The 26,457-nt window shown below is 42.6% G+C and overlaps 1 protein-coding gene across 9 annotated transcripts in view; it reads left to right on the top strand.

The window, feature by feature from the left end:
• MAD1L1 (mitotic arrest deficient 1 like 1) overlaps positions 1-26,457 on the top strand; it is a 372,969-nt gene that overhangs the window by 91,620 nt on the left and 254,892 nt on the right. For all 9 annotated transcript variants that reach the window (XR_012588676.1, XR_012588677.1, XR_012588678.1 and 6 more), the window contains one exon: positions 24,670-24,814. Coding sequence is in view for 6 of the 9 variants with exons in the window: in XM_074597442.1 (XP_074453543.1) it covers positions 24,670-24,814 (145 nt within the window). In the remaining 3 variants the exon portion in view is untranslated. The remainder of the gene's footprint in view (positions 1-24,669; positions 24,815-26,457) is intronic.

The raw sequence follows: 26,457 nt of genomic DNA, 5'->3' as shown, positions 1-26,457 counted from the left end.
CCTCTAGCATTTCTCCTTTTGTCCGGCAGGGAACAGCTGGTTTCCCAATCCATGACACTGGAGCAGAACCAACTGATTTTGTCTCCTCTCATTTCTCTTTGGTTATCTGAAATTAAGGTGATTTTTCCCTCTGAGCTGGCTGTCCGCATCTCAGACTTGTATCTCTCATTTATTGTACTCTTGCATTGGGGCTACTGATATGAGAGAAAACTTTGCTCAGTCTTCTTTCTGACAGCTCTTTTATGACATCTTTTGGGAGATGTGGGTTTTTTTACCCTGTTTGAGAGAGGAGGTATTATTTGTGCCCTGAAGCTTCTGTTGAGAAACGTTTCGGGTTTGAGCTTCTATGTGTCTATAGATACTCACATAGATCCTAGTGCCGGAATTTTTTACATGTTTATCATATAAACACTGCAGATAAAAAGCATTGTGACATTCTTATGAAATGCAGTGTCGTACAGATGAGGAACGGAGGGACAGGGGAGGTTAAATGAATTGCCCAAGGTTAAGCTGAAAGCCTGAGGCTCAATGAGGCTTTGAACTTAGATCTGCTGAATCCCAGATAAAAGCCTTAACCTGTTAATTTTCCTTCTTACATGTGTTGCTGCTGCAATTAATTTATAACTGTATCATCACATGCAAAATATTTTTGTGGCTAAACACAAAAGAATTGTTTTATCACTTTTAGATGGAATTTACTTTTAGGAACTGGACAACCACGAATAAATATTTTCAAAGTATTATGGAATGTGGAAAATAAATTGCTTTTAAGTCTTAAGTCTTTCTTCAGGCTAAAGATATCCGTTTTAACCGTGTACATGCAATTACCTGGGAGATTTTGTATATTGTTTTGATTTCTTGAGGCTGAAGGTGACCGCGTTGCAGAGACCACTCTCCCACGGTGCCTGTTGGGGAAGTCTGTTATATCCACTCGGTTGTTCCATGGTCAAAACATGGGATAGGTTTTTCTAAGATGGGCTAAACCGCTAACACTCTTGTTCAGCGCTTCAGGTTTCCAAATTGATTTTCTCCTTAAAGTTTTCATGTGGGGTTTTTGGGGTTTGTTGTTGTTGTTTTCTTCGCTTCCAAAGTGTAACTTTGGTGCTAATTGCTTCTCTCCTGAAGCCTAGTGCAACGGGTGGTTGGCAACACTTGACCCCAGAAGCCCATCACGCAGCAGGTACCTAAGTTGAATGTCTTCTCATGGAAAAAAAACGCAGGAAATAGGCATATGAAGGTGCTCTCCAATAACTCTTTAAATTCTTTGACAAAGTGTTTTCAAAGATACGAAGTTCTCAGTAGTCTTGTGAAAACTAGTGTCTGAATGGAGGAAAGGGAACTTGGGAATTTTTTATTGGAGGGGAAGAAGTGCAGTGAGAGCACAAACCTTGTAAAAATCCTGTGAATGTACAGTAGGAGCCTTTATATGAAATAGGAAATTTCATATAAATTTCCTTTAGAGGAAATGCCCTAGTCATTAATAGAGTTTCTGTTAAAGCTTATGTCATCCTCACTGCAAAGCCAATCAAATATTTAAGCACGAATTTGTGGAGAGGCTGTCCTGGTGCCGGGGCTCAGGGAGGTGTACGCCTTCCCACGCTGCCATCCGCTACTCGCCCTCTTCAAACTCCTGGGCTTCCGTGAAAGAAGAGGAGCAGCATCAGCTCCGAGACCCGTTTGCAGCCCATTCAGTGCCAGGGAAGCCTTTCTAGAATAAAGTCGCAATTTGGGAAAAGTATCAAGGCGGACATCAACACTTCGCTCTTCTGATAGTGAAATTATTGTAATACCTAAGTCTGTAGAAGAGGTTTGTATGCAGCTTCAGTGTCTCTTATTAGACCATTTAATAATCTTGGTAAAGCCAGACAAGCCTTCAGACATTGCAAAAAGGCTGAGATGTCTGAAGGCTTGTCTCCTTCCCAGACCTCTGTCGAAGATGTAACGAGTTTTACTCTTTCTTCTGGGGAATGTGTGCTCTGTGGCAATGAAATTGCTTTGCAAGCCAGCTCAATAGCCTTACCGCTATTGAAATGAAGGGTCGGGATTGTAAAAGAGCATATCTGGGACTGCATTTTTACAATGATATTTCTTAAAACAAGTCACCTGTGCTGCTGTTTGGAGTTCAGGACATTTGGCTAAGAAATGGTGGATATGTTTATGGTGTTTTTGTAGGCAGACGTCCACGTGCTTTTGCCCAGACTTCAGGATGGACCAGAACCCATCTTAGTACAGCAGGGAGAGTCCTCGGCATGCCACGTCCTGCTGAGACATGAGGTCTCCCAGACTTAGGCTTGTAACACCTTTTTAGTTAGCTCCGAGTGCCTGTGAAATGCCTCTTTCTCTGCCTTCAGATCCTATAGAAGAATTCACCATATTTTGTAACGTTGGGAGTTTTGCTACTGAGTTTTTAATGTTCAGAATGAAATGATGCACTAGAGTATTTCTTAATTGTTCATGTGTATCAACCTCCTCTTATAAATACTCTCTGTGTGTCAAAAATATATCACTGGAAATACAGTATCAAAGATTCTTTTCCTGTATGAGTGCTACTAGCAACTCTCATATCTAGTATAAAAACTATAGAGGTAATTTAACTTGGTGCAGCATTTCTGTTCTCTCTATATCACCAGTCTGCCAGTTCCTTCCCATTTAAGAAATTACATTGGGATTATGTCTGTTATTACTTAAGGTCGGGTAGAGGATGAAATTCTTCAGCCTTTGTTCATTCTGGGGAGCTTCAGAGACGTCGTGCTCTGGAGCAAGAGATTTGCAGCTGAGTTTTGTTGGGATGAGTGTTCGCCGGTCGGTTGTTGGAATGACTCTGGATTTTAATTCCCTTGCACCTTAGCTCCCTGCATGGAAATAATGTGCTGTTTCGCCAAGATGAAAGAGGAGGAAAATGGTTTTGTAATGTTTCTGCAAGAAGAGATTCTCCTTGAAAACCGAGATGTGGAATTTGTGACTATGAAGGGCTTTTAGTGTTTCAGCGTAGAATGGCTTTTTGTCTCGTGTTAGTGGGGCTGCCTCGCCTGCCGTCTTCCAGCATGAGAAATGTACAAAGAGAATTCTTCAATCTGTATATTTTAAAGTTTTATTTCAAACCTAGTTCTGTGCTCGTTTGGAAAGTATGAATATTGTTTTTTAAAGTGCTAAGTATTGTTTTTGGTCTGCTTCTCACAGATTAAATATGGCACGGCTGGGACCTAACAAAAGTCTGGAATTTTTTTTACCTTCTGTTTCAATCTTGTCATAATTTCCCACGTACAGAAAAAATAATTCAAGAAAGAAAGTTAAGGGAAAAAAAGGCAAAATATACCAAGCTTGAAGAGTTCTGCCGAATTCATTTGGGGTCATGTATCTCTTGGTCTTTCCGTCCTGGCAGAAGTATTACCCTGTAGACAGGGTGCTGCCTGCCCTGGCTGGCAGCACTTTACACAGCGCCGTTTTTCCCTAAAAAACTCTCTTAGTTTTCCTGGATTGGTACAGAAATATGGGAGATTAGCGTTGTTCTTGACAGATCTGGTAAAGCCCTCAGTCACGAACTGCAGAGCTTTGGAACGAATGGCTAAGAATTGCACTTAAATCATCTGATGCGAAGTCTGATGATGGACCTGCTCCGGAAAGGCAGCGACCCTTTGCAGAGAGAAATGACCCCGCACACGGGCGAACTGCAGCCAAGACCCCGAGTGTGACGGTCAGAGCATCACCACTGGCCAGGGCAGAAGTATGGTGGGCTGTAGATGTGAGGCAAAGTACATTTTCCCCTTTCCTACTCATTTTTTCCACATCCGAACAATTTCACGCTGATCGGATGGAAAGGGTCACCGTCTAATTCTTTTAATTGCTGTGATTCAGAGGCAGTTTGGGAAGCGCCTTCCGTGCTCTCAGCGTACTGCGATGCCATTCTTTGCTTTTCAGGCTTAATGTATCTTGAATGGGAGCGATGTGAAAACGTTTATATCATTTTCTTTGATGTTTGCACACAAACGTCTGTGGATGAATGCTATCAGTGGGGCTCTGCATGTGGAGCGGTGACGTTTAACTAAGTGCTATTGCAGGCTTACAGATGATTTAAAACTTAAATTTCCTCTTTCCTAACTGTGCTGTCATCTAGAAATGTCATACTTCATGACTCTATGTGCGTATGTACATACATGTGCACACACATTTCGGATTAGAGAATACAATGCGTAATTGCTTGCTAGGGCTGTGTTTCTTGGGGGACGCGTCGGCTGCCGAAGTTTTGTAGTAGTTTTTCTCCAGCAGCCCGTTTCCCCGCTGCACGGGGTCAGGGAATGAAGACATTTGCGGGATATTCACAACAGAGGGTGGAAAATGCCTGGTTCTAGTCTCAATTCCAGGCACAAACCAGTTTCGGGACAGCTGGCTGTTTCCACTGAAATTATCCATTATGAAATTAATTTACATCTCTCTGGTTAATTATCGCTGCTATCCACAGCAAACATATGAAATGAATAGGAAATTTTCCCTCTTGTTTTTGAACTGTATCTGCAGGCTGTGTGAAACAGCGCAGACCACGTGTTTTGTCAGGGGACCCTCCCGAGCATACGAGCTCTGAATTTCATGGATTTGAAATACTTTGAGATGTGGCTGGGATGGGAAATGTCGGTGTCTCCTGCCAACCAGTTTGGGTTTGGGCTGAAACTTCATCTGAATTGGTCAGAGGAAAGGCCGCCCACCCCTGCGCGTCTCCTGTACACTACGCACAAAAGAGTGGAAAAAGATGGCTGGAGATATGACCTTTGCTTGAAGATTAGAATAGAAAGTAAGCTGCTCGGCTGTTCTTTAAGAGCAGACAAAGCTTTATATTAACACAGTCACAGTTTATGGGACCCAGCGGAGAGCAAACAGGAGACTTGGAACCTGCCTTTAAAAATAAATTAGTTGTTCCTAAAGGCAAGACATTTACAGCTATTACAGTTTCATATTTATTAGTAGTCTCTTTTTCCTTGCATTTACATTTAGATCTACTACTCTGCTATTAAATGTAATCAGTAGGTGTTTTTACCTTGTTTTTTGGAGACATTGGATTTTCAGATTGATTTTTAAAAATGCGGAGCTACCAGCAGAGCCTTGTTGTTGATTACACTCAATATCTCAGATTTATTTTTTTTTTTTTAAATCGATGCACGCCGAAAAAAAGCACACTAATTTCTTCTAATTACACTGTAAGTTTGGCACCCGTAATCATCTCGGCAATCCAGAATTTACCTCCCGAGGTCAGCACTCGCAGCGTCGGTTACTTGTGCCGCCCGGGCCTTCTGTCTCGCCCTCGCTTGGAAGGATGCGGAGAATAACCACAATTAGTTGATGTCAAATTGATCTTGGTTTTCAAGATTCATCGGGGAGCCTGGTGAAGGCAAGCGAAGGTTGTGCAGGTGGCCGTATGGATTAGTTTATGTCTCTCTTCAGGGCTCTCTCCTGGCTGAAAGATTTGTCTTGGGATGTCAGTGAAAACAGGCATTGTAATTAGCTTTATATAAATAGAGTTGATGTTATTTAACACGATTGCTTACAATGTTTTTAGAGAAGCTTGAAGAAAAAGTGGAATAGCTACTTGAAATTGTTTGAATATTCAGTATTGGTGCTCTGCCTTTTGGTATTGTTCGCGGAGTGAAGGCCAGCACGCCCGCACTTAGCAGCGCAGAACCGCGCAAAGCGCTAAAAGCATCATGTTCTACTTAACTTGTAGGATCTCATAGAAAGCTTACATATGTTTGTCAGACCAAATTGCCAGGGGATAAAAAAAGCCTTTTCAAAAAAACTCAAACCCACCAAAACCCCAAATAAAACTTGAGAATGTGCCAACCTGGGCCATAAAGGCTGCAAACTAAATCTGTGCCCCACGTTTGAAATAAATGCTTAGGACTTGGTTAAATTTAGTCTTGGGTTTTGGGCAAAACGGAAGTAATTCCTCTTATGTGCCTTAGGTTAAAGCAGTTAAATTTTTCTGGCTTTGGAGTCCATGAACGCCGGTTACTGAAATAAGCAGGTAGTAGTTCCCTGCGCTGAAGAGGCTGGGAGAGGCGAGATGTCTGATAAGCAAAGGAAAATTACCTACATTTGGTAGTGTGCAGATGTTTCATGAATTCCTGGTATTTCACGAGACATTATTCTTTCCGTGTATCTAAAAGCTTCATGCATTCAGTCATGGTTCTTGCTGCTTCCTTGTGACAGTTGCACTGGAATTCTGGGGGTCGTGTGGTTAACTTGGGGAAGAATATGTTTTTAGTTTCAGATGGAATCATTTATTCTGGTTTAATAGTTTAATTCAGCCTTTAAAGAATGCTCCGAGGAGCCGACAGACAAAATGTTTTTACTCAGCCTTTGTTCCGTTGATGATGGTGGCAGAAAACCAAATCTAACTTTCTCATCCTGTTTAAAAACATCAAGTTGCCCAGGTAATCGTTGCGAGAATTCACTGTGCTGTAGTTAATATCGGCGGTTGGAAAATTCAGTGCAATGTAAGTGATGGATTTTTTTCTTAATTCTCTTTAATTCCAATGCAATGCTTTTATCCCATATACCGCACCACAGATGGATGAAACAAACCATTTCATAAATCTAATTAAAAAAATTGATGAACTTGCGAAACTGTAGTTTTAGTCTGTTAACGCCACTGGGAAACTACAAGTATTAGATTTATCTTTTTTTCAAAAAGGATCCTTTAATAACTTACGATCAATAGAAATGTTTCCATACACTTCTATAAACTCCTGAAAACATTTGTTTCACTGGACTGTCCTGCCTTAACAGAAACGCAAATGTTGGAACACCAAGATCCTGAAAATGAAAGTGGGAACAGCCTTGGAATGAATTGATTGTCGTTGTCTAGATGGAGAGTTGTAGAAGAAAAGCGCTAATGAAATCAGATAGATCAGGCTTTTAAAATACTCCTGCATGAAGTTTGTAACAAGTAATTAGCGCCTGATGGATTTTTAAATCATTCTCAGGTTGTTAAATATATATATATGCTATCAGTAACTAATAGCTGGAGCTATGGAATCAATAATCTTTAAACACATTAATGAATTCAACTGAAATTGATTGTTTGGTGGACTGATTTAAGGGATTCCAAGTAGACTTATCAACATGTACTTATTTTGTGATATTAAAAATGTCATAAAATTAGCTAGAGATCAGCAAATATTTGCTCTTTTCGGCACGTGTGCCATTATAGCATGATCCTGTACAGAATCATGGAATGGTCTGTGTTGGAAGGGACCTTTAGGATCATCGAGTCCAACCATCAACTCAACACTGCCAAAACCACCACTAATAGTGTATTTGGAGAGGAAACTTTTATCAGTTTGGGCTTTTGCCATTTACTGTTTTTATTCAATTTGAGAATAGCTTTGAACATCCGTAACATCAAAGAAAAAAATCTCTCCCGCATTAGCAGCCTGTCAGTCCGGGCAGTGGACACGCACAAAATAACCTCCCTAAAATCCTGATGATCTTATGTGTGGCTTCAGTATTCTGTCCTCTTTGTTTTGTTTTGTGCTGTTTTCTTGGTGGTTGGCTGCTTTTTGTATGATTTTTCTTTTCTTTTTTTTTTTTAACCTTTTAACAAGGATGATGGCTGTATATGGTTGCTCTGCAAGTTGTATTTTATATATAATCTCATCTTTATGGAGCAAGTTAGAAAGCCCGTGAAGCGCTTCCTGGCTGTTCCGAGCTGACACTTGCATGGAACGGAGTACCCGCAAATATTCTTTCTTTGGAACATCACTTACAGCTGGTACGTCTGCTCTCAAAGCAGCACCAAATAGCTGTCGACCCACGAGTAACTCTGCTGGCATTCAAGGGTGACATTGTTTGTTGCTCTTTGTGGAATTAGATCTTTTCTGTATTCTTACAAGCTTCTTGTGAATGCGCGAAGGTATATTTACAATAAAATGACCAGATTTCTGCTCAAATTCCCTTTTAAAGTTTTTAGGGCCAGACAGTTTTTTCAATTTTTTCCTCAGTGTGCCGATGAATCTGGCAAGAGGGTTTGCTGAAGGCATTCATGCAAAATCGACAAGAATTTCCACAATTACAATTTTTTTTTTTTTTGCATTGCCCCCTAATAAGAAGTCCACCCAGACTAATATTGCGGAGATGTTAGAGCAGAGCCACACACAACGGCAGACTCCGTTAGCGTCAGCAGAGAGACTGGTACCTCCTGCCTTTGGGAATGGTGCAGCTGGGGGCACTTTAACGGCACATCCAGAAGTAGCATGGATTTAACAGCAACTTCCCCCTTTCTAACCATCCTACTTTGTCCGATTTGTTGAGTGAGTTTGTTGGGTTTTTTGGTTTTTTTTTTTGTTTTTTTTTTTTGTTTTTAATTTTTTTTCCCCCCCCAGATGCAACAGTGTGTTATGGCAATATATGAGTCAAAGTCCTTTATGGTAAAGATGGATTCCCCGTTTTCAGCGACGGCCTTGCTTGGCTTTGTGCTGTGCTGCTAGAAGCTAACTTACACAACGTACCACTGAGATTATTTATTGTGCCTTGGCTAGGACTGTTGACATTTCTTTATCCTTCAGTAAACTTTGTTTTCTGTATTGTTGCGTGAAATCTGGGGGAAGATTCCGCCCTTTATTCTGAGTCACTGGGTACATTTCTGCTGAAATACCCGGAGTCACCAAAGTGGATGCGACTTGTAAATTCTCCTCCCTCCAACTGAATTAAATGGCAAAGGAGAGAGCTGACAAACGTGGGTTCTTGATCACTTCCTCCTCCTTTCTCTCTCTCCATGTTCTTTCAAAAAATAAATATGATAGAAAAATTCCATAACTGACTTAAGACAATCTCTCCTGAAAGTTAGATCTGGGAACGTAGGTGTAAGGAGTATTTGAAAAAGCAGTGCCTGAACTTGGAAGTCTCAAGTTTTACGCAGACCAGTGCCTTTCCCCCTGCTCTTTATTGTCTTTCCAAAGATCTAATAGACTCTTGAATAAAGAATGCAAAGTTCTTTGTTCTTTTACATCTTGTCCTTCGTCTTTCTTGGTTCATTCAAAGCTGTTTTTCTGATCTGCGCTCATGTTATCGTTTGCTCCCGTAGGAGTGATTAGATTGTGCCAAAGCACAGAGAGCAGAGCCCTTGAAGCAATTGAACGAGGAAGACGACTTACTACAAGAAAAATGCCCTGGGACACGAATTGCTATAATTAAAACCTCCAGGCAAAAGTTAGAAGTCTCAAAGTACATCTCATGTAAATAAGATGGCAGTTTCTTACTGCTTTTTAGTATTGTTTGATGTGTATTACAGCCGAGGAAATCTGTTTTGCAGTAGTTACACACCTACCGTATAAATCTGTATTTTTGTATTTTCATATTGCCATACAGATGTTAAGAAGCCTCTTTATGCACAAGAGTCAGATTCCCAAATGCAGTATTCTGTGCAGGAAAGCAACAGTTGGAGACTAAACACTGTTAAATTGACCATTAAAAAGAAGTGATTGTACAGTAACTTTGAAAGCGGGAGTCCCTCTCCTTGCACCTCCGGTGAATATATGCATAGGAAAAGCCCCATCATGGAGATCAGCCCGTATTTAAAAAAATAAAAAAAATTTAATCCTCATACTTGCCTCTTTTGTGATGCTACAGAGGATAGAAGGGTACAGGTATTCTTTTTTTAATATGCATTGATAACTACTGTGTGTTTGTATCTCTATATACACACACACATGTAAATACATCTACATCTCAGGTACAGGAATTCTCTAAGTCTCCGCTAGCAGAGAGATGCCGAGCTCTCGGTTGAGAGTTTCGACTCGATATCCCACTGATGCTGCTGTTCTTTGTCACGCGTCCACTTGCACTGGAGAGCAAAATATCGCTCCCCATCTCTTCTCCCCCCGCTAATTCCTCTTGAGGCATTCAGCCTGATACTAAACCTTAGGAATAATGGCAGAAATGATTCATTATTAATAAGTTAACCTAGACTATATAGGGCTTGACTTCTTCTGTCTGCCTTGGTGAGTTTGATGTGTGCTTTCCTTCCAGAGAAGAAGAAAAAAGTGAATTCTGCACGGAATAGCCGTGGGGTTCTCTTTATAGAATGTCTGCTTCTGCTCAAGTGGGCTGATGGTAGATGGGAAGCGTTTCATTGCTGCTGATGGCAAAATGATACTTCATACTTGGCTGGAGATTTCTGAACTCCATCAGTCCTTTACTGCTAGGAGTCAGCATGGCACGGAAGATGAAGATCAAGACTAGAAATAAAAAGGAATTGAAAAAAATCTAAATATTGACCCTAACGCTGTGATTTTTTTTCTGCCTAGCAGTGGAAAGCTTGCTCACCTTCTGCTTTAACGTTTTGTTGTTATCGAATTGGCTACGTCTGCCTTCCATACAAGGTGAGAAACAGGTGAATACTTCTGCGCTATTTGGGATAAATGAAGTATCATTTGGTTATCTTGGTTTAATGTACAGGTTTAGGCACAGGCCTTCCTGTCTGCAGGGCACTTCATATCTTCAAATGATGTTCAGCCAAGTGTCTTTATTAGCACACGGGCAAACTGAATTTATTTATTTCTAGTGTATTCCCGTACCCGTTAGCATCCTAGATATTTGTTTTGTGAATTTCCTTTATCAAAACTCATAGGTTATCCTCTGCTGCCATAAAATCCTTCAATTGCTGCCACAGAATCCTTCAATTGCCTTTCTTTGGACATCTGGTGGCATTAATTGTGTGGTGGACCTCAGACAAGAATATTCTGCCCGGTTACATTTCTGGCTACTAGTGTGGCAGCAAGTATTATTAGTAGTTATTGTTGCGCATTGATTTGCATTTTCAAACTGCCTTTCATCGAAGACCATTAATGAGCCGTGTAGTGATTAGTTTCTTTTTCAGCAGCTTCAGCAGGGGTTGATGCGAGTCACAACAACCCGCTCGATGTCCCGGGAGCCCTGGTACCTTGCCGTGTCCCGCTGGCAGAGGACCTGCTGGGCTGTTCTGTAGTCTGGGCTGGTGACTTAGGCACAGATTAGCAGGTGTACTTAATTTTGGTTGTCCCTGCGTTCCTTCCTTGTGATGGAAGATCAAGTGCCTTGAGGTTAGCAATATTGGTGTAGTGTCTGTTCTGGGTATATATAGAAGGTCATTGGTTTATGGCTGTAACATTGTTAGTCTTCCCCTCTTGATGTGGCCAAGCTGGGTCACCAGGTCCCAGGCTCTCCAGCCTTGGGAATCTTGTGGCTGATGGAACACGGTGTTCTTCTTGCCTCTGGTGAGAAAGGGGTGTTTGCAGAGGGGATTTGCTCGCTACCTTGCTGTGCTGTGTAGGCAAAGAATCCTTCTATCAATTCATACAAGAACTAACCCTGCCTTTTTAAAGGTCACTTCTGTCTCAGTCAGCTCTTAAAGTTCAAGAGGAAATAAACTGCTTAGAGTTGGCATTTTTCAAGTCAAGTGTCAACTTTCCAAGCCCCCAAGCCAGTGAATGCGGAGGAAGGAGCGATTAATAAGCGAGCTGCTTGGTTGATACAGTGATTGTGCAGAAACATTCCCTTTTTTCTTTCTTCTTTATGGGGCTTTGGAATGAAATGGAACATCGTTGAAATATCTCACTTTCTCCTTTTCACTTTGCAATGCAAAAGTATCCAAAGCTCTTTAGAAGTGCTTCTTTTCTCATTAGTCTGCTGACAGCAAGCAGAGAGTTTGTCAGCTCCAGTGAAGTAGGACACAAGGAACATTTTATGACAATGCCAATACCTAAAAGCTCCTTTAACCACAGAATCTTATTATCCGGTGAGAATAAAATGCACTTTCAGAAAGTAGCTGAAGGGTGAAGTCTCCAAGCAGGTGCTTGCCCTTAACTGCATCGACGCCTTTTCCCACGCAGGAGACAGTGGATCGATAAGGAAATAAACAGGAAGAATGGGCTTTATTAATGAGCTACAATGGAGGCAGTGGGGGAGATGCTAATGGAAGCCAGCGGCGATCGAAGGGCGTGCTGAGCACAGCCCGTCTACCAGCTGCCACAGTGCCGATATTGAATGCGGGCGACGTAGGCTATGGGGGACCAGCACTGCTAATTGTCCTCTTGGGTAGCTCCAGAGAGCGAGCTGGGCATCCCGCCTATTGTGCTGGGTTTTTAGTTTTGGTCTTGGCGACTTTTCCTTTCTGTGTCTGTTTTGCTGTCCCATATAAGCTCTTATTGAAGGTTTTCCACCTAAAAAATTCTTCTTTCCTTCGTAAAGGAGTTTGCAAAAATAAATACATCATCAGCATTATCTTTCTTGCTTTCCTTTCCAATAAAAAAAAAGTGCCATGGTACAAACTATTTTTTAAAGTGATAGATAAATCAGCCTTGCCAGGTGTCTCTGCGTTTTCCAGTTGCATGTTCTTAACGTTCCTGTTTCGGCTAGTAGAGCTATGAATTCTTAATGTAGGAATGCTCTGCCTGCCCATCCTATTGTGGATAATGGTGGTGATAGTGTACTAATGCCTGTGTTTTCAAATGGCTTTAAAATAGGAATAATTTTCTGGTTTTCTCTATATGCAGGTGGCCACTTGATGTAAAATCATACATGTTGTTATTTTTTATGCCCTTTGGGGTTTTATGTAATTCATGTTTGGTTTCTCTACATACATATTTAAAAGAAGAACTCTTTGGAAGATTTGGGCCTTTGAAATTTTTCTTTGGTAGCCCTACTTGTTATTGTCACCTGAGATCGCTGAAAGTGAATATTGTGTGTTTGTTAGTCAGAGAAGAGATCCAAAGCAGATCTCTTCTCCTTGCATGAGAAGTTGATTCGTGGTCCTTTTAATTCCTATTTGCATTATAACAGAAAGAGATGAAGAGAGGTGCTGTGAAAGGTCCTGGCCAGCGAGGCAGGATGAGGTGAGGACCAGCCCGATTCTTCTGGTCTGTAGCATCTGCTGCTCCAGTCACCTCTTTTTATGTCCACTGAACAGCACAGATTCTGCACCTCAGCCTTATCTTCATATGCATCTGCGGGGACCCTGTGATCTGCAGCCGCTTTCTGTCTCCTCTTTCGTGCATGGTCCTTCTTCGCTGTCCTCTGCAAAGGCTGCACCTTCTGGATTGCAAACTCAGGATCTCGGTGGATCTCACTGGAGCTGCGGGAATGAAGCAGTGCTCTACGGAAATGCCCTGTCTGTTCCAAACACTGAGAAAAACTGAACACAAGCATGTTCAAATAAAATAGATAGTTATGGCCTTAATTCTTACATACTAGGAGATTTTTGGCAGTTTTTGAATCCTTTTTTCCCCATGGGAACCTTATGGTAGCAGAGACCGGTCAGCTGGACCACTTGCTGCCATAGCCAAGAGCTGGCAAACTGCACCGGTGAGAACAGATTTATTGTTTTTTCCCAGCTACTAATTTACAGTTTGAAAATTGAATGAGACTCATGTGTGAAAGAGATTAAATGACAACATATTCACCTAAGAAAATACAACAAAAATGTGCACCTGAGAAAAATTTAGGCTAGATGAGATCGGTTTGTGTGCATTAAAAATAAGCAAACCTCTTTTTTAACCCTTTTCCCCAAATTTGCAATCGGATCAAAAATCAACCTAAACCAATACATCAGTGCCGGAAGCTTTGGGAAAGTCTAATAAAGGAGCAAATGTGCAGAGATACTTCTCACGTTTTTCTTTGGTTTGAAGCTTAAAGATTTCTTGAGCCAAAGGTGGTATCTTTTTGTATTTAATAGCCCATGATGAGTTTCCCTCCATTAATTTGATTAGTTCTTCTACTGAAGGAGGCAGTGAACAATTGCTCCTTCTTCACCTCCTGCCACTCATCATGTTGCAGACTCACGATTGTTTTCATTCTTCTCAGACTGCTGTCGCAGAATATAGTGCCGCTAGACATCTAATTTTCTGCATCGAATCAGTTATTCCTAGTTATGGAGTGCTGGCCGGAGTTACATCTGACAGGGGCACGAGAGTTTGCGTGGTAAAGATTTATCAAGGCTGGTCTTTGTTATTCTCCTTTAGATGGAGAGGGGAGAAGTGTTGCCGGTATGGTCAGGTGAATATTAAAAGGCAGATTGGGAGCAAGGATGATTGCCGAGTTAGAAATGCATGTCCACATCACCGTGGGCTGGGAGCTGGGAAGCGAGCCGATGAAGCAGAACCCATCCCGGTGTGACTGGGGAGGGTCTGACAGATGCCGTCCCTTCCTGGGAGAGACACAACACGCAGTATGGCTTTGCATCGCGGGAAGCAGTTTGCAAACTGCAGTGGTATCCCACAGCGTGGCTCTGTAACTGGGCATTGATTTTGCTATGGAGGGACTCCCATGAAGCCGAAAAAATGCTGCGCTTCTTCCACATCCCAGGAGAGGGAGATGAAGAGTATTGAATCAACCACTGTGTCCAAAAGTAATTTCGCAGGAAATTGAGGCAGATTAGCCCAAATTAGTGACTGTTGTGTGACCTCAGTGGTGCTGGTGTGTGTCTTGGAAAGGAAGAGGTGAGTTTCGCATCCCTCTGGGTGCAGACGTGGTGCTCCCGATGTAGCTGCGATGGTAGGAGCCGTTACAGAGCCTACAGCTGGGACACTCACTGATGGTGCAAGGACTCCCGCTGCGATTTAATCCAGAGTAAAACTCCTGGGTGAAAGGCACCTCGGAAGCAGTCTGCGTGCCTGCGGGATGAATTACGATGCTGCACTGGTGAGGGCGGAAGCTCTTCCCACCGTACCTGTTGAATCCTTCCTTTCCCTCCAGCCTTTCCGTCTTGTCCCATGGAGCTGGTTGATGTGTGATTTGTGATACCAACTGGCTGGAACCAAATTATATTGAGCTGGGCTATTCTTTTATGAGTGGTACAGAAACAAAATGACTCGGTGACCATGTCTTTAAATTCATTTCCCTATCACAGCTTCACCCCAAAATAAAACATCTGACCTCTCTGCTCATCTAGTGATTTTGAAACCTGAAACTGCCGCATAAAGTCTATTTACTCGTCCACCTGACTGGTTTCTGTATAAAGTATTCATTACAAAAAGATTGCATAGCATGTAGTATTGTTTTATTAAACATTTAAAAATATTGATGCAGGAGAATTGGTGTAACAGGGTTATAAATGTGCTTGTTCTGGCAGTTCTCCTTCCACAGTGACAGCTTTATTCCACTTGCCTTATATTGGTTTAAGGGTTCTTTGAGCTAATTTGGGGGACGGAAATTAGCGGAAAGTAGATCTCTCTGCCCTGCAGGTAAGTCCTGATAGCGTCAGCGGTCCAGTGGCAGATTCAAATGGTGCTGTGAATTTTTGGGTGGTAACAGGGAAAACAACCATCCACAGAATGTTTTAGGAATAAGGTTAGCAGGACTTCGTTAGTGAGTCTGATCTGGGCAACGGAGCTGGTGAGGGGTCTGGAGCACAAGTCTGGTGAGGAGCGGCTGAGGGAGCTGGGGGTGTTCAGCCTGGAGAAAAGGGTGCCGAGGGGAGACCTTCTTGCTCTCTGCAGCTCCCTGAAAGGAGGGGGCAGCCAGGGGGGGTCGGTCTCTGCTCCCAAGGAACAGGCCATGGGACAAGAGGAAATGGCCTCAAGTTGCCCCAGGGGAGGTTTAGGATGGATATTAGGAAAAATTTCTTCACCAAAAGGGTTGTCAAGCATTGGACCAGGCTGCCCAGGGAAGTGGTGGAGTCGCCATCCCTGGAGGGGTTTAAAAGGCGGGCAGACGTGGTGCTGAGGGACGTGGGGTGGGGGTGGACTTGGCGGTGCTGGGTCAACAGGTGGAGTCAGTGATCTTAAAGGTCTCTTGGAACCAAAACAGTTCTATGATGCCATGATTACCCGAGCAGCTGTTGCTTTCAGCAGTAGTGTCAGCGCCCAGCACTGAGCTCAGCACAAAGGACTGTCTAATGGCTAAGCACCTTTGAGAAGTTCATGGCATCAGCTGGGAGCTCTGGCATAGGCAAGAGTTGGAACCAGTTTTTTTGGGAGACTTTCAGTTGCCTTAATGTGAGACCATTCTCTTTAAGCAATTTCTGTGCTTATTAATCTGCCAAATTCTGCAGCAAATGAGGCAGAGAACCTTCAGAAAACAGATGCAGTTAGCAGCAAATCCGGAGTTGTTATTAGAGTAGGGTGGAAAAGATCATACAGTAGTACCATGTCACATTGTTTATGCCCAAAGGCACTTGGAAAATTCATGGTTACAGGTCAGGTTATACAGTCATGGAATTTTTAAGACCTTCGCAGTCTTAATATGCTTCCATAATTTGGATTTAACCGTTAGCAGATCTGTTACAATGCTGTGCTTAATACGGCTTGGATCATGATAGACTTCTTTGACATGTGTTGAGTCAAAGCGGGTGGGAGGCGGGTATGAGATGAAGTTAAATTGGTGCTTTTGAGAAAGAAAAGCCAAGAACAGCAGTCTGTCGGAGTGCTTGTCACAGGCAGCTAAGTGACTTCCCAGCCTTTCTGTTCCTTTTATCTGTGCCAGTGTCCCATGGGCAAGTGCTAGGGGGTGGTACTTAATTTTTGGGTTTATTTGTTGGCAACACGTATCTGTTACGAATTCTCTTCTGAGTCCCCCAGAGAAAACCTAGACAGGTTTTCATCACGTAACCTGGAGGGGTTTTCACAGACAAAAGCCTGGTGCTGCAATGCTGAGCCCCAGCTTTGACTTTGCGTGAGAATTACGGTGGGGGTCCGTCGCTGGATCGTTCTGCAGGAAATATTTCAGACAATTGTGTTTCTGTAAATTCATTCAGGTAATCTCAGATTCAGATATTAAAAAGAAAAAAAAGGAAGTGAGCGAACAGTAATATACAATCCTCATTTCGATCCTCATTTCACTGCGGAGTACAGTAATGCACGTTGGAAATGAGGTCTCATTGGAAAAGGTCATTTGAAACAGATCCGCAGAACCTTCGCGAAGCTGTAATGAGTCACGAGTCTGCGAGGGCTCACTTGTTATATTGCAATGGAGGGTTTAATGTTTTGTTTTTCTCATCTAAACACTTTGATCCTTTTTATTTTATTAAGAAAAGCTATTATCTAACTGTCAAGAGCCTGGAATTTCAGCAGATTCGTTTGCTGACAAGTTGGTTCAGCACAACCATTCTCCTACTCACTTCTTTCCCTAGTTCAAGCAAATTTTCCTTTTTTCACTCCACTTTCAGTCCTTTATCCTTTACAGCTCCTCAGCTCTCATCCTGCCTATTCCCAGGTGACTTTTCTGCTCTCATGCTGGGAGTTGGTTTGGATGTATAACAGAAATAGGAAATATTCTCAGGCGCTGGTGCTGGTGTCACCAGTTGTCTGTGCTGTGTTGCTTGTGCTTCACACCAGCGCTGGAGGGTTTGGCCGGTGACTTGACAGCTTGCTGGGAAGGGGAATACTTAGTGAATTTAGAGCATTTACAGGAGATTTTTTTACAATGCACGTAATACTGAATTGGCTTGAGAAAACTATGCAATGCCTTCGTCTCACTTCCCACGTTTGTCCATGAAATAAGTGGAAACCCTTCAGGCAACTGTGTTTGGGGGCGAGTGGGGTTGGTGGGGAAGGGCAGAGGGAGAAGCAGAAAAAGACTAGTACAAAAACAGTGAGAAGTTTTGACTTTCTTCATCACGTTTAGGGATGGCCGTGAGTTCATCCAGCCCACAAGTGTGATTATAGATCGGTAACTGATGGGGCCAACTGCATTATTCATTACGGTTCGGATTGAAATGAAATCACGGAGGGCAATTTTCTGTCTCACACTTCAAGGTCAGATGAGAGTATTTATTATTCCCTCTCTGTTTATCTGTGAATGCAAATTGAATTTAGTGATTCAAATTGGTGAAATGTTAGAAATATAAAACTCATCAGAGCTGACACGAAGAGAAATTACTGGGTAGAGCTGGCCAGTGACTTCACCATCCCATGTACAGGCCTCGGCTTTGATTAGTAATTATTTCAATCTTTGGGTTTTCTCATTCTCAGTTTTGTTTCAGTTGTTGTCATTTTTGTTTTCAAAGAAAAAAGTGTAATAACACTTTGAAGCATTTAGAATTTGAATTAGATGATGTAAATAAAGCCAGCTGCAGAGAGGGCGCTTGGATCCTGGCTGGAGAAAAGGTTTTCTTTCAAAATTCTTCCTTGGGGTTGTTTTCTGGGGGCTGGCTTGTTTGTTTTCCTTCCTCCCATGACAGTTCCCTCTCTCTGGTGTTTTGCAGTGAATGTTCAAAGCTGGGGGGTGGTGGGGAAGGGAGCAGCCCTTTGCCCGGTTTCGGTGCTGGAGCTCCGTGTGTTTCCTCACTGACACGGTGCCCGGGGGCTGACTGTCCTCACCAGCCTGCGGTGGCCGAGAGGAAAACTGGGGCCCCAAAGGGGACCAAATGAGCATGGGGCTCCGATTGAAATAATGGGAAAGGAGGTATTCTCTTCCCAACTCCTGGTAACGCATTTGGAACGATTTCGTGAGCACTTTTGCTCACTCGGTGTACCAGTCTGCGGTCAGAGGCACTGCCGTACTGTGCCTCCCGTTCTCTGCCGGGCTGGGAAGACGCTTTTAACTTGTTCTTGGCGGGGGGGAACTATTCTTATCTCAGAGTGGGAGTGGAAAATCCTTATCGGTGAATGCTCTTTAAAAATAGGCAGTCCTCTGTAATTGCTAAATGCCACATACAAAATTATGATACAGAGATAGATGACACATGCTGTACCGGCTATATGCTGTGTTAATAATTGTACAGGACCGTTGTTTTCAACTCCTTTTTAATTACTTGCATTTAATTAAGAACATTAAGTATTTGCTTCTCTACCAAGCACTGCAAAGGGAATCAGTTTGCTCCGGATGCAAGTGTTTCTGACTTGTTGTTGATTCAGAACAAGAGCCGGGAGCATTTGGACATACCAAAAGCCCTTAATAGATTTGTCTACATAAGCTGTTATAAATCACTTTGTGTATTCAACTCGCAGCTTGGTTTCTCCCGTAGCCAGTTTTACTAATGAAGGCAGTGTTTTCAAGTTAGCATACAATAAACACTGTGGGGTTGGTATTTTTTAAATACCAGTAAAAGTTTTATTCACCAAATAAATGCCTTTAATAGAAGCTTTGGCCTTATGAACACCTCAGGTTTGGTGCCTTAGAAACAGGACACTTAACGCCAGTAGTTATCTCACCCTTGCAATATTTCACATTCCAGAAGTCAGTGGTGGATGTATTTGACAAACTGTTCGTGTTTCACCTTAAAACCAAAACAAACCAGAGAAGTCTCTCATTTATTAACTAAGACGTTGCTTTCATCCTCATCTCGAAGGTGGATGTGGAAAGCATGGTTATTAGCAATGGGACAGTCCGCCTGGCATCGAGCGGCTGATGAAACATCCGTGCAGACAGAGCCGCCCCGGCCCTGGCGTTTCGGTTCTTTGGGCTGCCGCGTGCGGCGGAGCCTGTGCTGCTGCCAGCGCCTCAGCCCCTAATGAAGGGAAGCAGAGGGAGCCTGATGTGAATTTCTTTCAGTAAATCCTAACTCTGCCAGTCAATTATGGCTATTGTACCGGACATAAAGATCGTCTTATTTTTGTTCTCTAACTAACTGTTCACTTTGAAGGAACTGCATTTCTGAGCCTGATATTGATGCTGCTGGTTAGGGAGTAAAATTAAATACTGTCTCAGTGACAAAACATATTTTCAATGTACCAATAAAGCTCCAAACATCTGTTGGTTTCTTACCCGTTTTCCCTGTCCACGCTAGCAAAATAACTCCCTTTATGTTGTTCCCTCGGTATAAATTCAGTGTAATTCAAGTCTTCCTTGTATGTAGAGCAGCAACATGCCATACGAACTGCTTATTTTTGAGTGATTTGTGATTTATGGAAGCCTGATGATGGTGAGTTATATAAAAGGTCTTTGAGAAAATAGAAAGCGTGAACGGAGAGAAAGTTTGCAGATGTTTGCTGAAGACTTGGGAGAAATAAAAAGCACGAAGAAAGCTTGTTTTCCTGCTGCCTCTCGGTGGTATTTTCTGTAGCAGTATTTCATATGGCTCAGTTAAAGCTTTAAATAAAATATGGCCACTAAAGATGTTAATATTTTGTACCGTTGCCCCTTCTGAACATGGTAACCAAATAACAGCTAAAGTGGAAATGTCGCCTCCACCCTTCCCACATGTCCTAGCACAGGCCTGGATGCTGCTGCTTCGCTGCCTTCACAGTTCCGTGTGGGAAGAAGAAAGGTTAGCACCCAGACCTTTGACTTTTGAGCTGAACTACGTGCAGCGCTGAATAATCTCCTCCTTCCTGATGTTTGTTTTTCTAGTTTACCTGCCTTAAATTTGTTAGTCCCATCCTGCAGCAGGGGTCGCACAGCTCCCATCCGTCTGTCCAGCAGCAGTTTATAATGGATCAATTTTTTTCCTTTTTAACATGAGATGGAAATTTTTCTGTTTTGCCAAGACCCACCTTTTCTTTCCTGTGTCCCGTCCCTTTGTAAGTCAAACTGGTTTTGTCATCGTCTTCTCCCTGCTGTTTTTCCATTTTAATTCCCGTCCCAGGCGGTGGCGGGTTGGGCAGAGGCTGAGGGGGAGGAAATCTGGGACTTGGGGGTCGGAAGGAGCCTCGAGGGAGGGCATGTGCAGGGATGTTCTGCCTTTGTCCACTGGACAGTATGAAGACATGCTGGAGTTACCCTGTTGCTACGTACTTACTTACTTACACCTTCATGTTGGCTTCTAAAACCTGGGGGAGAAGAACTGGAATGAAAAATAACATTTTTGCTCAAGCTCTCTGTTTATCACTTTCCAGTGTGGTTTCTGTCTCTGTGTGTACTGTCTATAAATGTGAAGGTACGTTGAAAAGGCTGCAAGTTGTCAAGCCTCGGGAATGGGTGTGCTTTTCTTCATCCAAATGTCTTGCTACAAAACAATTTCCCTTGCTCCTTCTTGCCTCATTAGCTCGTGTGCTAACCTTTTTATTTTGGGCTCTGCCACGGAGATGTTGATAGCTGCAGCCAGTTTCTTTTTGCTGTGATATATGTGCGTTAGCACTGTCACCGTGTTTTCCCTCGGCGCATCTTCAGTGTTCTTCCCGTCCCCGCTCCCGGGGTTTCGGTGCTTTCTCTTTGATGTGATCCTGGTTTCTGACGGTTGGCCCTGGGATGTGCAAGTGTCTCATCTTCTCCCAAGTCCCAACATGACCCAGAGAGTGTTGCTCTTCTAATTGTCTCCCTGCCGCTGTGGACCTCTTGTTTTCCACTCGGGCTGATCCACAGACTGGTTGTGGCATCCTGTTTGCTTTCCCTGTTACTTTATTAGTATTTCTGAGGTGGTAACTTGGCTACTGAAAGGATGGAATAATTAAAATAATGTTTTATAGCTCATTGTGGGGCGGGGGGGGAAGCTGTCAGCTGCTTTTGTAATTTTTTGAAGGAAATTATTAAAATGTATCTTACAGCTTCAGCATTCACTCTCTGCCATCATTGTTCTCAGTCGTTCAAAGAACATTCTGGAAACTGAAGTTTTATCATTAAGATTACATTAAAGTGGATTACAGAAGGGAGGAGCAAAATATGAAGAGTCTCAACAGCTCAGAATGGAAAGACGTTGGCATCTCATTCACTGGGATGTGGAACAAGGAACATTAATATGATTCTATGATTCTATAATAGGCTGATAAACAGAAATGACTTTTTCTCTTTAAGGCTTAAAAGGTTTACTTTGAACTTGCAAAGATTTTAAAAAATGCCAGTTCTCCAAGCTTCTGTTGAATGGAGACCTTTGCGTCTGTTTTATTTTATTTTTTCTTAATGCTCATTTTGAGTGAGCGATTACTTTTGAAAAGCCATAGGTGTCATCAGTGGGGAGGAAGAGTGGCCACATCTAACTTCCCAATCCTGTTTTGTGTCAATAAGGAATATAACTTTCTTTTTGGATTTTTTTCTTATAGAGATGGTTTATGTTGCATTTGGTGCAGTTTCTGGAAGAATAACAATCTGTCATAAGAGAGGAAGAAATGATCTCCATAATTTGCTTTGGCACGGTGTGGAGAGTTGTAAGAAAGCTGAATTTCACCCTTCTTCCAGCAAGGAAATCTGTGGTAACAGAGTCAGTTCAGAGAGTTTAAGTATTGTCTCTGCTTTCGTAGACATCTCTGGCATTTACATTTTATCTACATGAATATCACATTTGATCTGAGGCTGAAATACAAGCAGATGATGGTGTTCTTTCCAAACACTGTGCAATGGCTGAGGAAATTGTCCATTTGTCTCCCCTGGCTTAATTTTTCTCATGTTTTAAAGCACTAATTTTCTAACCTAGTTTGAGAGGTGTGTATGTGGCTGAATGGCTGTGCTCGCCATGAGATGTGAATCTCAAATATTTTTCGTTATTTCAAGAAGGAAACCTAGCACATATCACATTTTTCTTTGTGAATGTCAACTCAAGCATAATCCATCAGTCCTCTCAGAATTTATAGAAATAGGTCACAATATTGAAAGAGTAAGAAAAAAAGACTTCTCCGTTGTCCCATCAAAATGTTTTGCAATAATCAAATGCGAGATTCTGGCTGGTTTGTAGTATTTAATGTTATGTTTGCATTTTCTCTGCTGTTCTGACTCTAATCAGGACTATGTTTCTTTGATAGAGCAAATAATATTTGCAGTAAGGTTTCTGTAGTGAGATTTAATTTGTTATAACAAAGTTAATGAGGCTTTTGTACTTACATTTACCCTGTGCAGAAAAAAAAAAAAAGAATATTGTTGAACTCTAATAAATCTTAAGACAGTGGCTGAGGTTACTTGGTCCTGCCCGTCCGTTCTGCCCTGTGTTGGAGGCTGGCGCGTTGCACACGTGGAAGGTTGGCCCCTATGTACGGGTGTAAAGTCTGTCTTGGCACCACGCTTGTGACATTTGACATCTCGGCTATACCACTTAATTTTATTCCATATTTCGCAGTATGCCAGGACTCAACCTGCTATTTGCCATCTTTGGATCTTGGCTTCTAGGAAGCTTTTTAATATGGATTTATTTTGTAGGATCCGACAAGAGTTGATCCTCTACTTTATCCTGTGGAATTCTCGCGTTATTTAATAAGAAAGACGCTAATGTTCCAGTTAAGTATCCAGGAGACTGTTTGAGATGTTTCCTGAGGTTGGGATGGGGAAGGAGCATCCGGTGCAAGGCTGGCGCTGCTTCTTCTTCCATCACCATAGACACTGCTCTTGGGCCCAGGTTCCCTTTTTAACTGATTAATTAAATCAGAACCAAGGAAGTAGTGGTGTCCTGGGAATAAAATTACCCATTTTCAAATGCAGATGAGAAGCCCTCTTGATGAACTTTCCCACCTGAATACAACAATGAAGAGACTATTTCACAGTCCCTAATTATTAAAGTGGGCTGTTTATGGTTCAAAATTGAACTGGAGCTTTAAACAGGCTTCTAATTCATCCAGTGTTTTAAAATGCATATTTTTTCTTCAGGGAGAAGGATTTTGAGGTAGGGAGACAGCTGCTTGGGGATTCTGGTGAACTCCTACCTAAATTTCCTGGGAAGTACAATTTGGTGACCTGGCAGTGCAGGATGTACTCGATTTACACTAAAAGGGACTCTTAAGGCAGTGTTCCCTTTTGGATCTATCTAAACAGTACCTTAACAATAGTGTTATTTTATTTAAAAGCATTTTTATTTCTTTTCTTTTAATTATAATGATAAAGAATACCCCTCTGAAGCAATCATAAATTTTCCAGTATTGTTTTTAGCCTCAGAGAAATAAAGATCTTCTGTTCCTGAGTGAGCTGGAGATGGGTTTGATCTCTCTTGCTTGCCTGGGGGGATTTGACTTGTGTGCAATATTTTTTTTTTTTCATGTCCTGCTCACTCTGTACATACTTCAAAGGTAGTGCAGTCTTGGATAAACTTGTCACACTTAAATTATGAACCGACTCTTAACAATCACAATTTCACTCTTACCTTGTTATTGATCAAGTCCTTTGCCAACGTACTTGATGTGTGATGAGCTGCTCGATGAGTGCGTTGGAACAGCTGCCCAGTAGCGTCCCAGCAGCGGAGCGAGCGCCTGAAGGGCACGCATGAAGAACATCTCCAGGAATACACGGATAATTGTGCGTCACCGTGTCGGGCTGCACAGCAAGGATCTGAGAAGAAGAGGGACCAAGCTCTTCTGGCTTAATTGAGAATTGTGTCCACATTGCAGAAGTGCTAATCACCTGGCCTCAGATGACATTTCTCTTCCAATATAGGTTGCTGGCAAGAACAGTGTGCAGGTGGTGGCTGTAATTACTTGCTGAGTATTATCTGTCTGTCAAAGCAGATCATATTAAACCTCAGTTTTACTTCTACTTTGTTAGAAAAAGATTAAAAGACACAGTAGAACCCGAGATCGTGCATCTTTTGTTGAAAACAAGGCATCTTCTCAAAGGCAAATGGGTTGATTTTGAAATAGATATCCAATTACTTAAATGCTTTGTTTATGTGAGGTTCCAGTAACTGTCATGTGCTGAACAAGAAGGCTGTCACCGGGATGGTTCTTCTTTCCTATCTTTTTCTGAGAACAGCTGATAATGAGACTGCAGCTACTCGCGTTCCAGTGTGCGGCCGTAAGATGCAACGGCCCCAGGCCCAGTGTCCTGGTATCGTGGTGATGCTTCTCCTCTCAGGTTTTTCTGATCTGACTAAGAGACAGTGGTCAAGATTTCACAGGTCTGTATTATCTTTTTTAGTGCTCGAATACTGGAGAAGGCCCGGCAGCAGTTACAGGAGGAAATACTGCGGATTCAGAGCCAGCTCTTGGATGAGAAGAAGAAGCGTGAGCAGCACGAAGCCCTGGTCAGGCGGCTGCAGAAGCGTGTGCTGCTACTCACCAAGGTGAGTTTCTAGATAATGTTTGGAAAAGCCCGTGTCCTTATTTCTTTTCTCCAGGTGTAATTGTTGCTATTTCACCTCCGTAACTGGTACTACAAAGTTGCTGTGGGGTCTTTGCATAGCGGGTGCTGTAAGAGACGTGAAACTTGTCTTCAGGGCTCTGTTAGAATAAAAGTACTAGTACGTCCTAAGGCTTTGCTGGCGTTCCCCCCATCTGGGCTCATGCTGGGTTGGGGATATGTGGCTCCGTCTCAGACTTGGCGTTTGTGCAAGGGCAGAGAATTGAATCATGTTGTCGCTAGAGTGTTTTGAGCCACTGAAGGGAATTTATAATGGCTTTGGCTGCATCGCCTCCCTTCCTAAAGAGAATGAAACGACAGCACCTTGTCAACTGTTCCTGTGGAAAAACAATTTACAGAGAGTAAGAGCTTCGCCTTCCTCTTAGGCTGAAAGTCTGTTCGAATGTAATGGTAGGCACTAGACCAGTAAATTGAAAATACGTTTTAAGATTCTAAAGGATATATCAAAGAAGTCTGCATTATCCTATATCAGGTATGCTCTCGTGATGAAATTCTATACAATAATTTTGAAGTCTGTAGAGCATTGAAAACTTTATATTAAATTCTCAGAGCGCTCTTTACCCAAAGGGAATAATAATTCGCTATAGTCAGAATGATAGGTACTTCACTTTCCAAGAATACTCCTCACAGCACTTCCCTCATCTGAGCAATCTCCCTGCCGCGCTAAAGCTGCTCACGTAAGGAAGCTTTTGTGTGTGCAGAAGGTCAGACTTGAGTAGTTGGAGCGGGTGCGAGGGAGCCAGGCACATCCCTGTGTACGGGCAGGAAAGATGCTGGTATGGGAGTGTCTGAGCGAGAGGGAAAGGAGCTGTTCTGTTCCTTGTGCTTTAGGCTTTCATTTTCAGTGTCAACTAAAGCATTTTGATCTGTTTTAATTGTGCTGCACCCAGTTCTTTGTAGTTCCACGTCATTGTTAAGCCAAAGAGTCTGGGATGTCTGGCGCGGTAAGCAGGGCTTCTTGAAGCATGAAGCAACTGCTTTACAAAAGGATACTCTATCAGATCTTCTGGCTGCAGAATCTGATGCTACAGAGAGTCGCATAAGTGCGAAAAGAAAAATGACATCAGTTCTTTCTGCTTTGCACTGAGGCAGACACCACAGTCAGGGTGGATGGGCCAAACTCTCTCCGTGGAAGCAGAAAAGGCATCTCTTCCCAGGCTTTCTAATATCCCCAGCAGCAGCCAGCCCTCCATCCTGTCCTAGTTTGGTGCTGGCATGGCTGGATAGAGCACTGGATGGACACTGAACCCGATAAAAATCCTTCCTTTCCAACCTTCTCAGCTGTCTAGCGTTGCGCTGGGCTGCTCAGCCCTGAAGGGGGTTTCTCAGATGGTTTCTAAAATATTCCCTTTGTTAACTTATTTGAAGTCCTCAGCAGAAATGTGTTTTGTCATAGAACACAAAATATCATCGCTTTTCTTTAAGTACTGGACAAAAAGACAACAGTACTTTGTCACGTAATTGATTGTGCCCTAATTTATATAGGAAGACAGAGCCTTTGCTTTGCTCTCCTCCCCCTGGAAGAGGAGTAGAGGAAAAGTTGGAAATGTCCTTCATCAGACCAAG

The sequence above is a fragment of the Larus michahellis genome, chromosome 8, assembly GCF_964199755.1.
Source record: "Larus michahellis chromosome 8, bLarMic1.1, whole genome shotgun sequence".
NCBI lineage: Eukaryota > Metazoa > Chordata > Aves > Charadriiformes > Laridae > Larus > Larus michahellis.
This window is presented reverse-complemented; position numbering and strand designations above follow the sequence as displayed.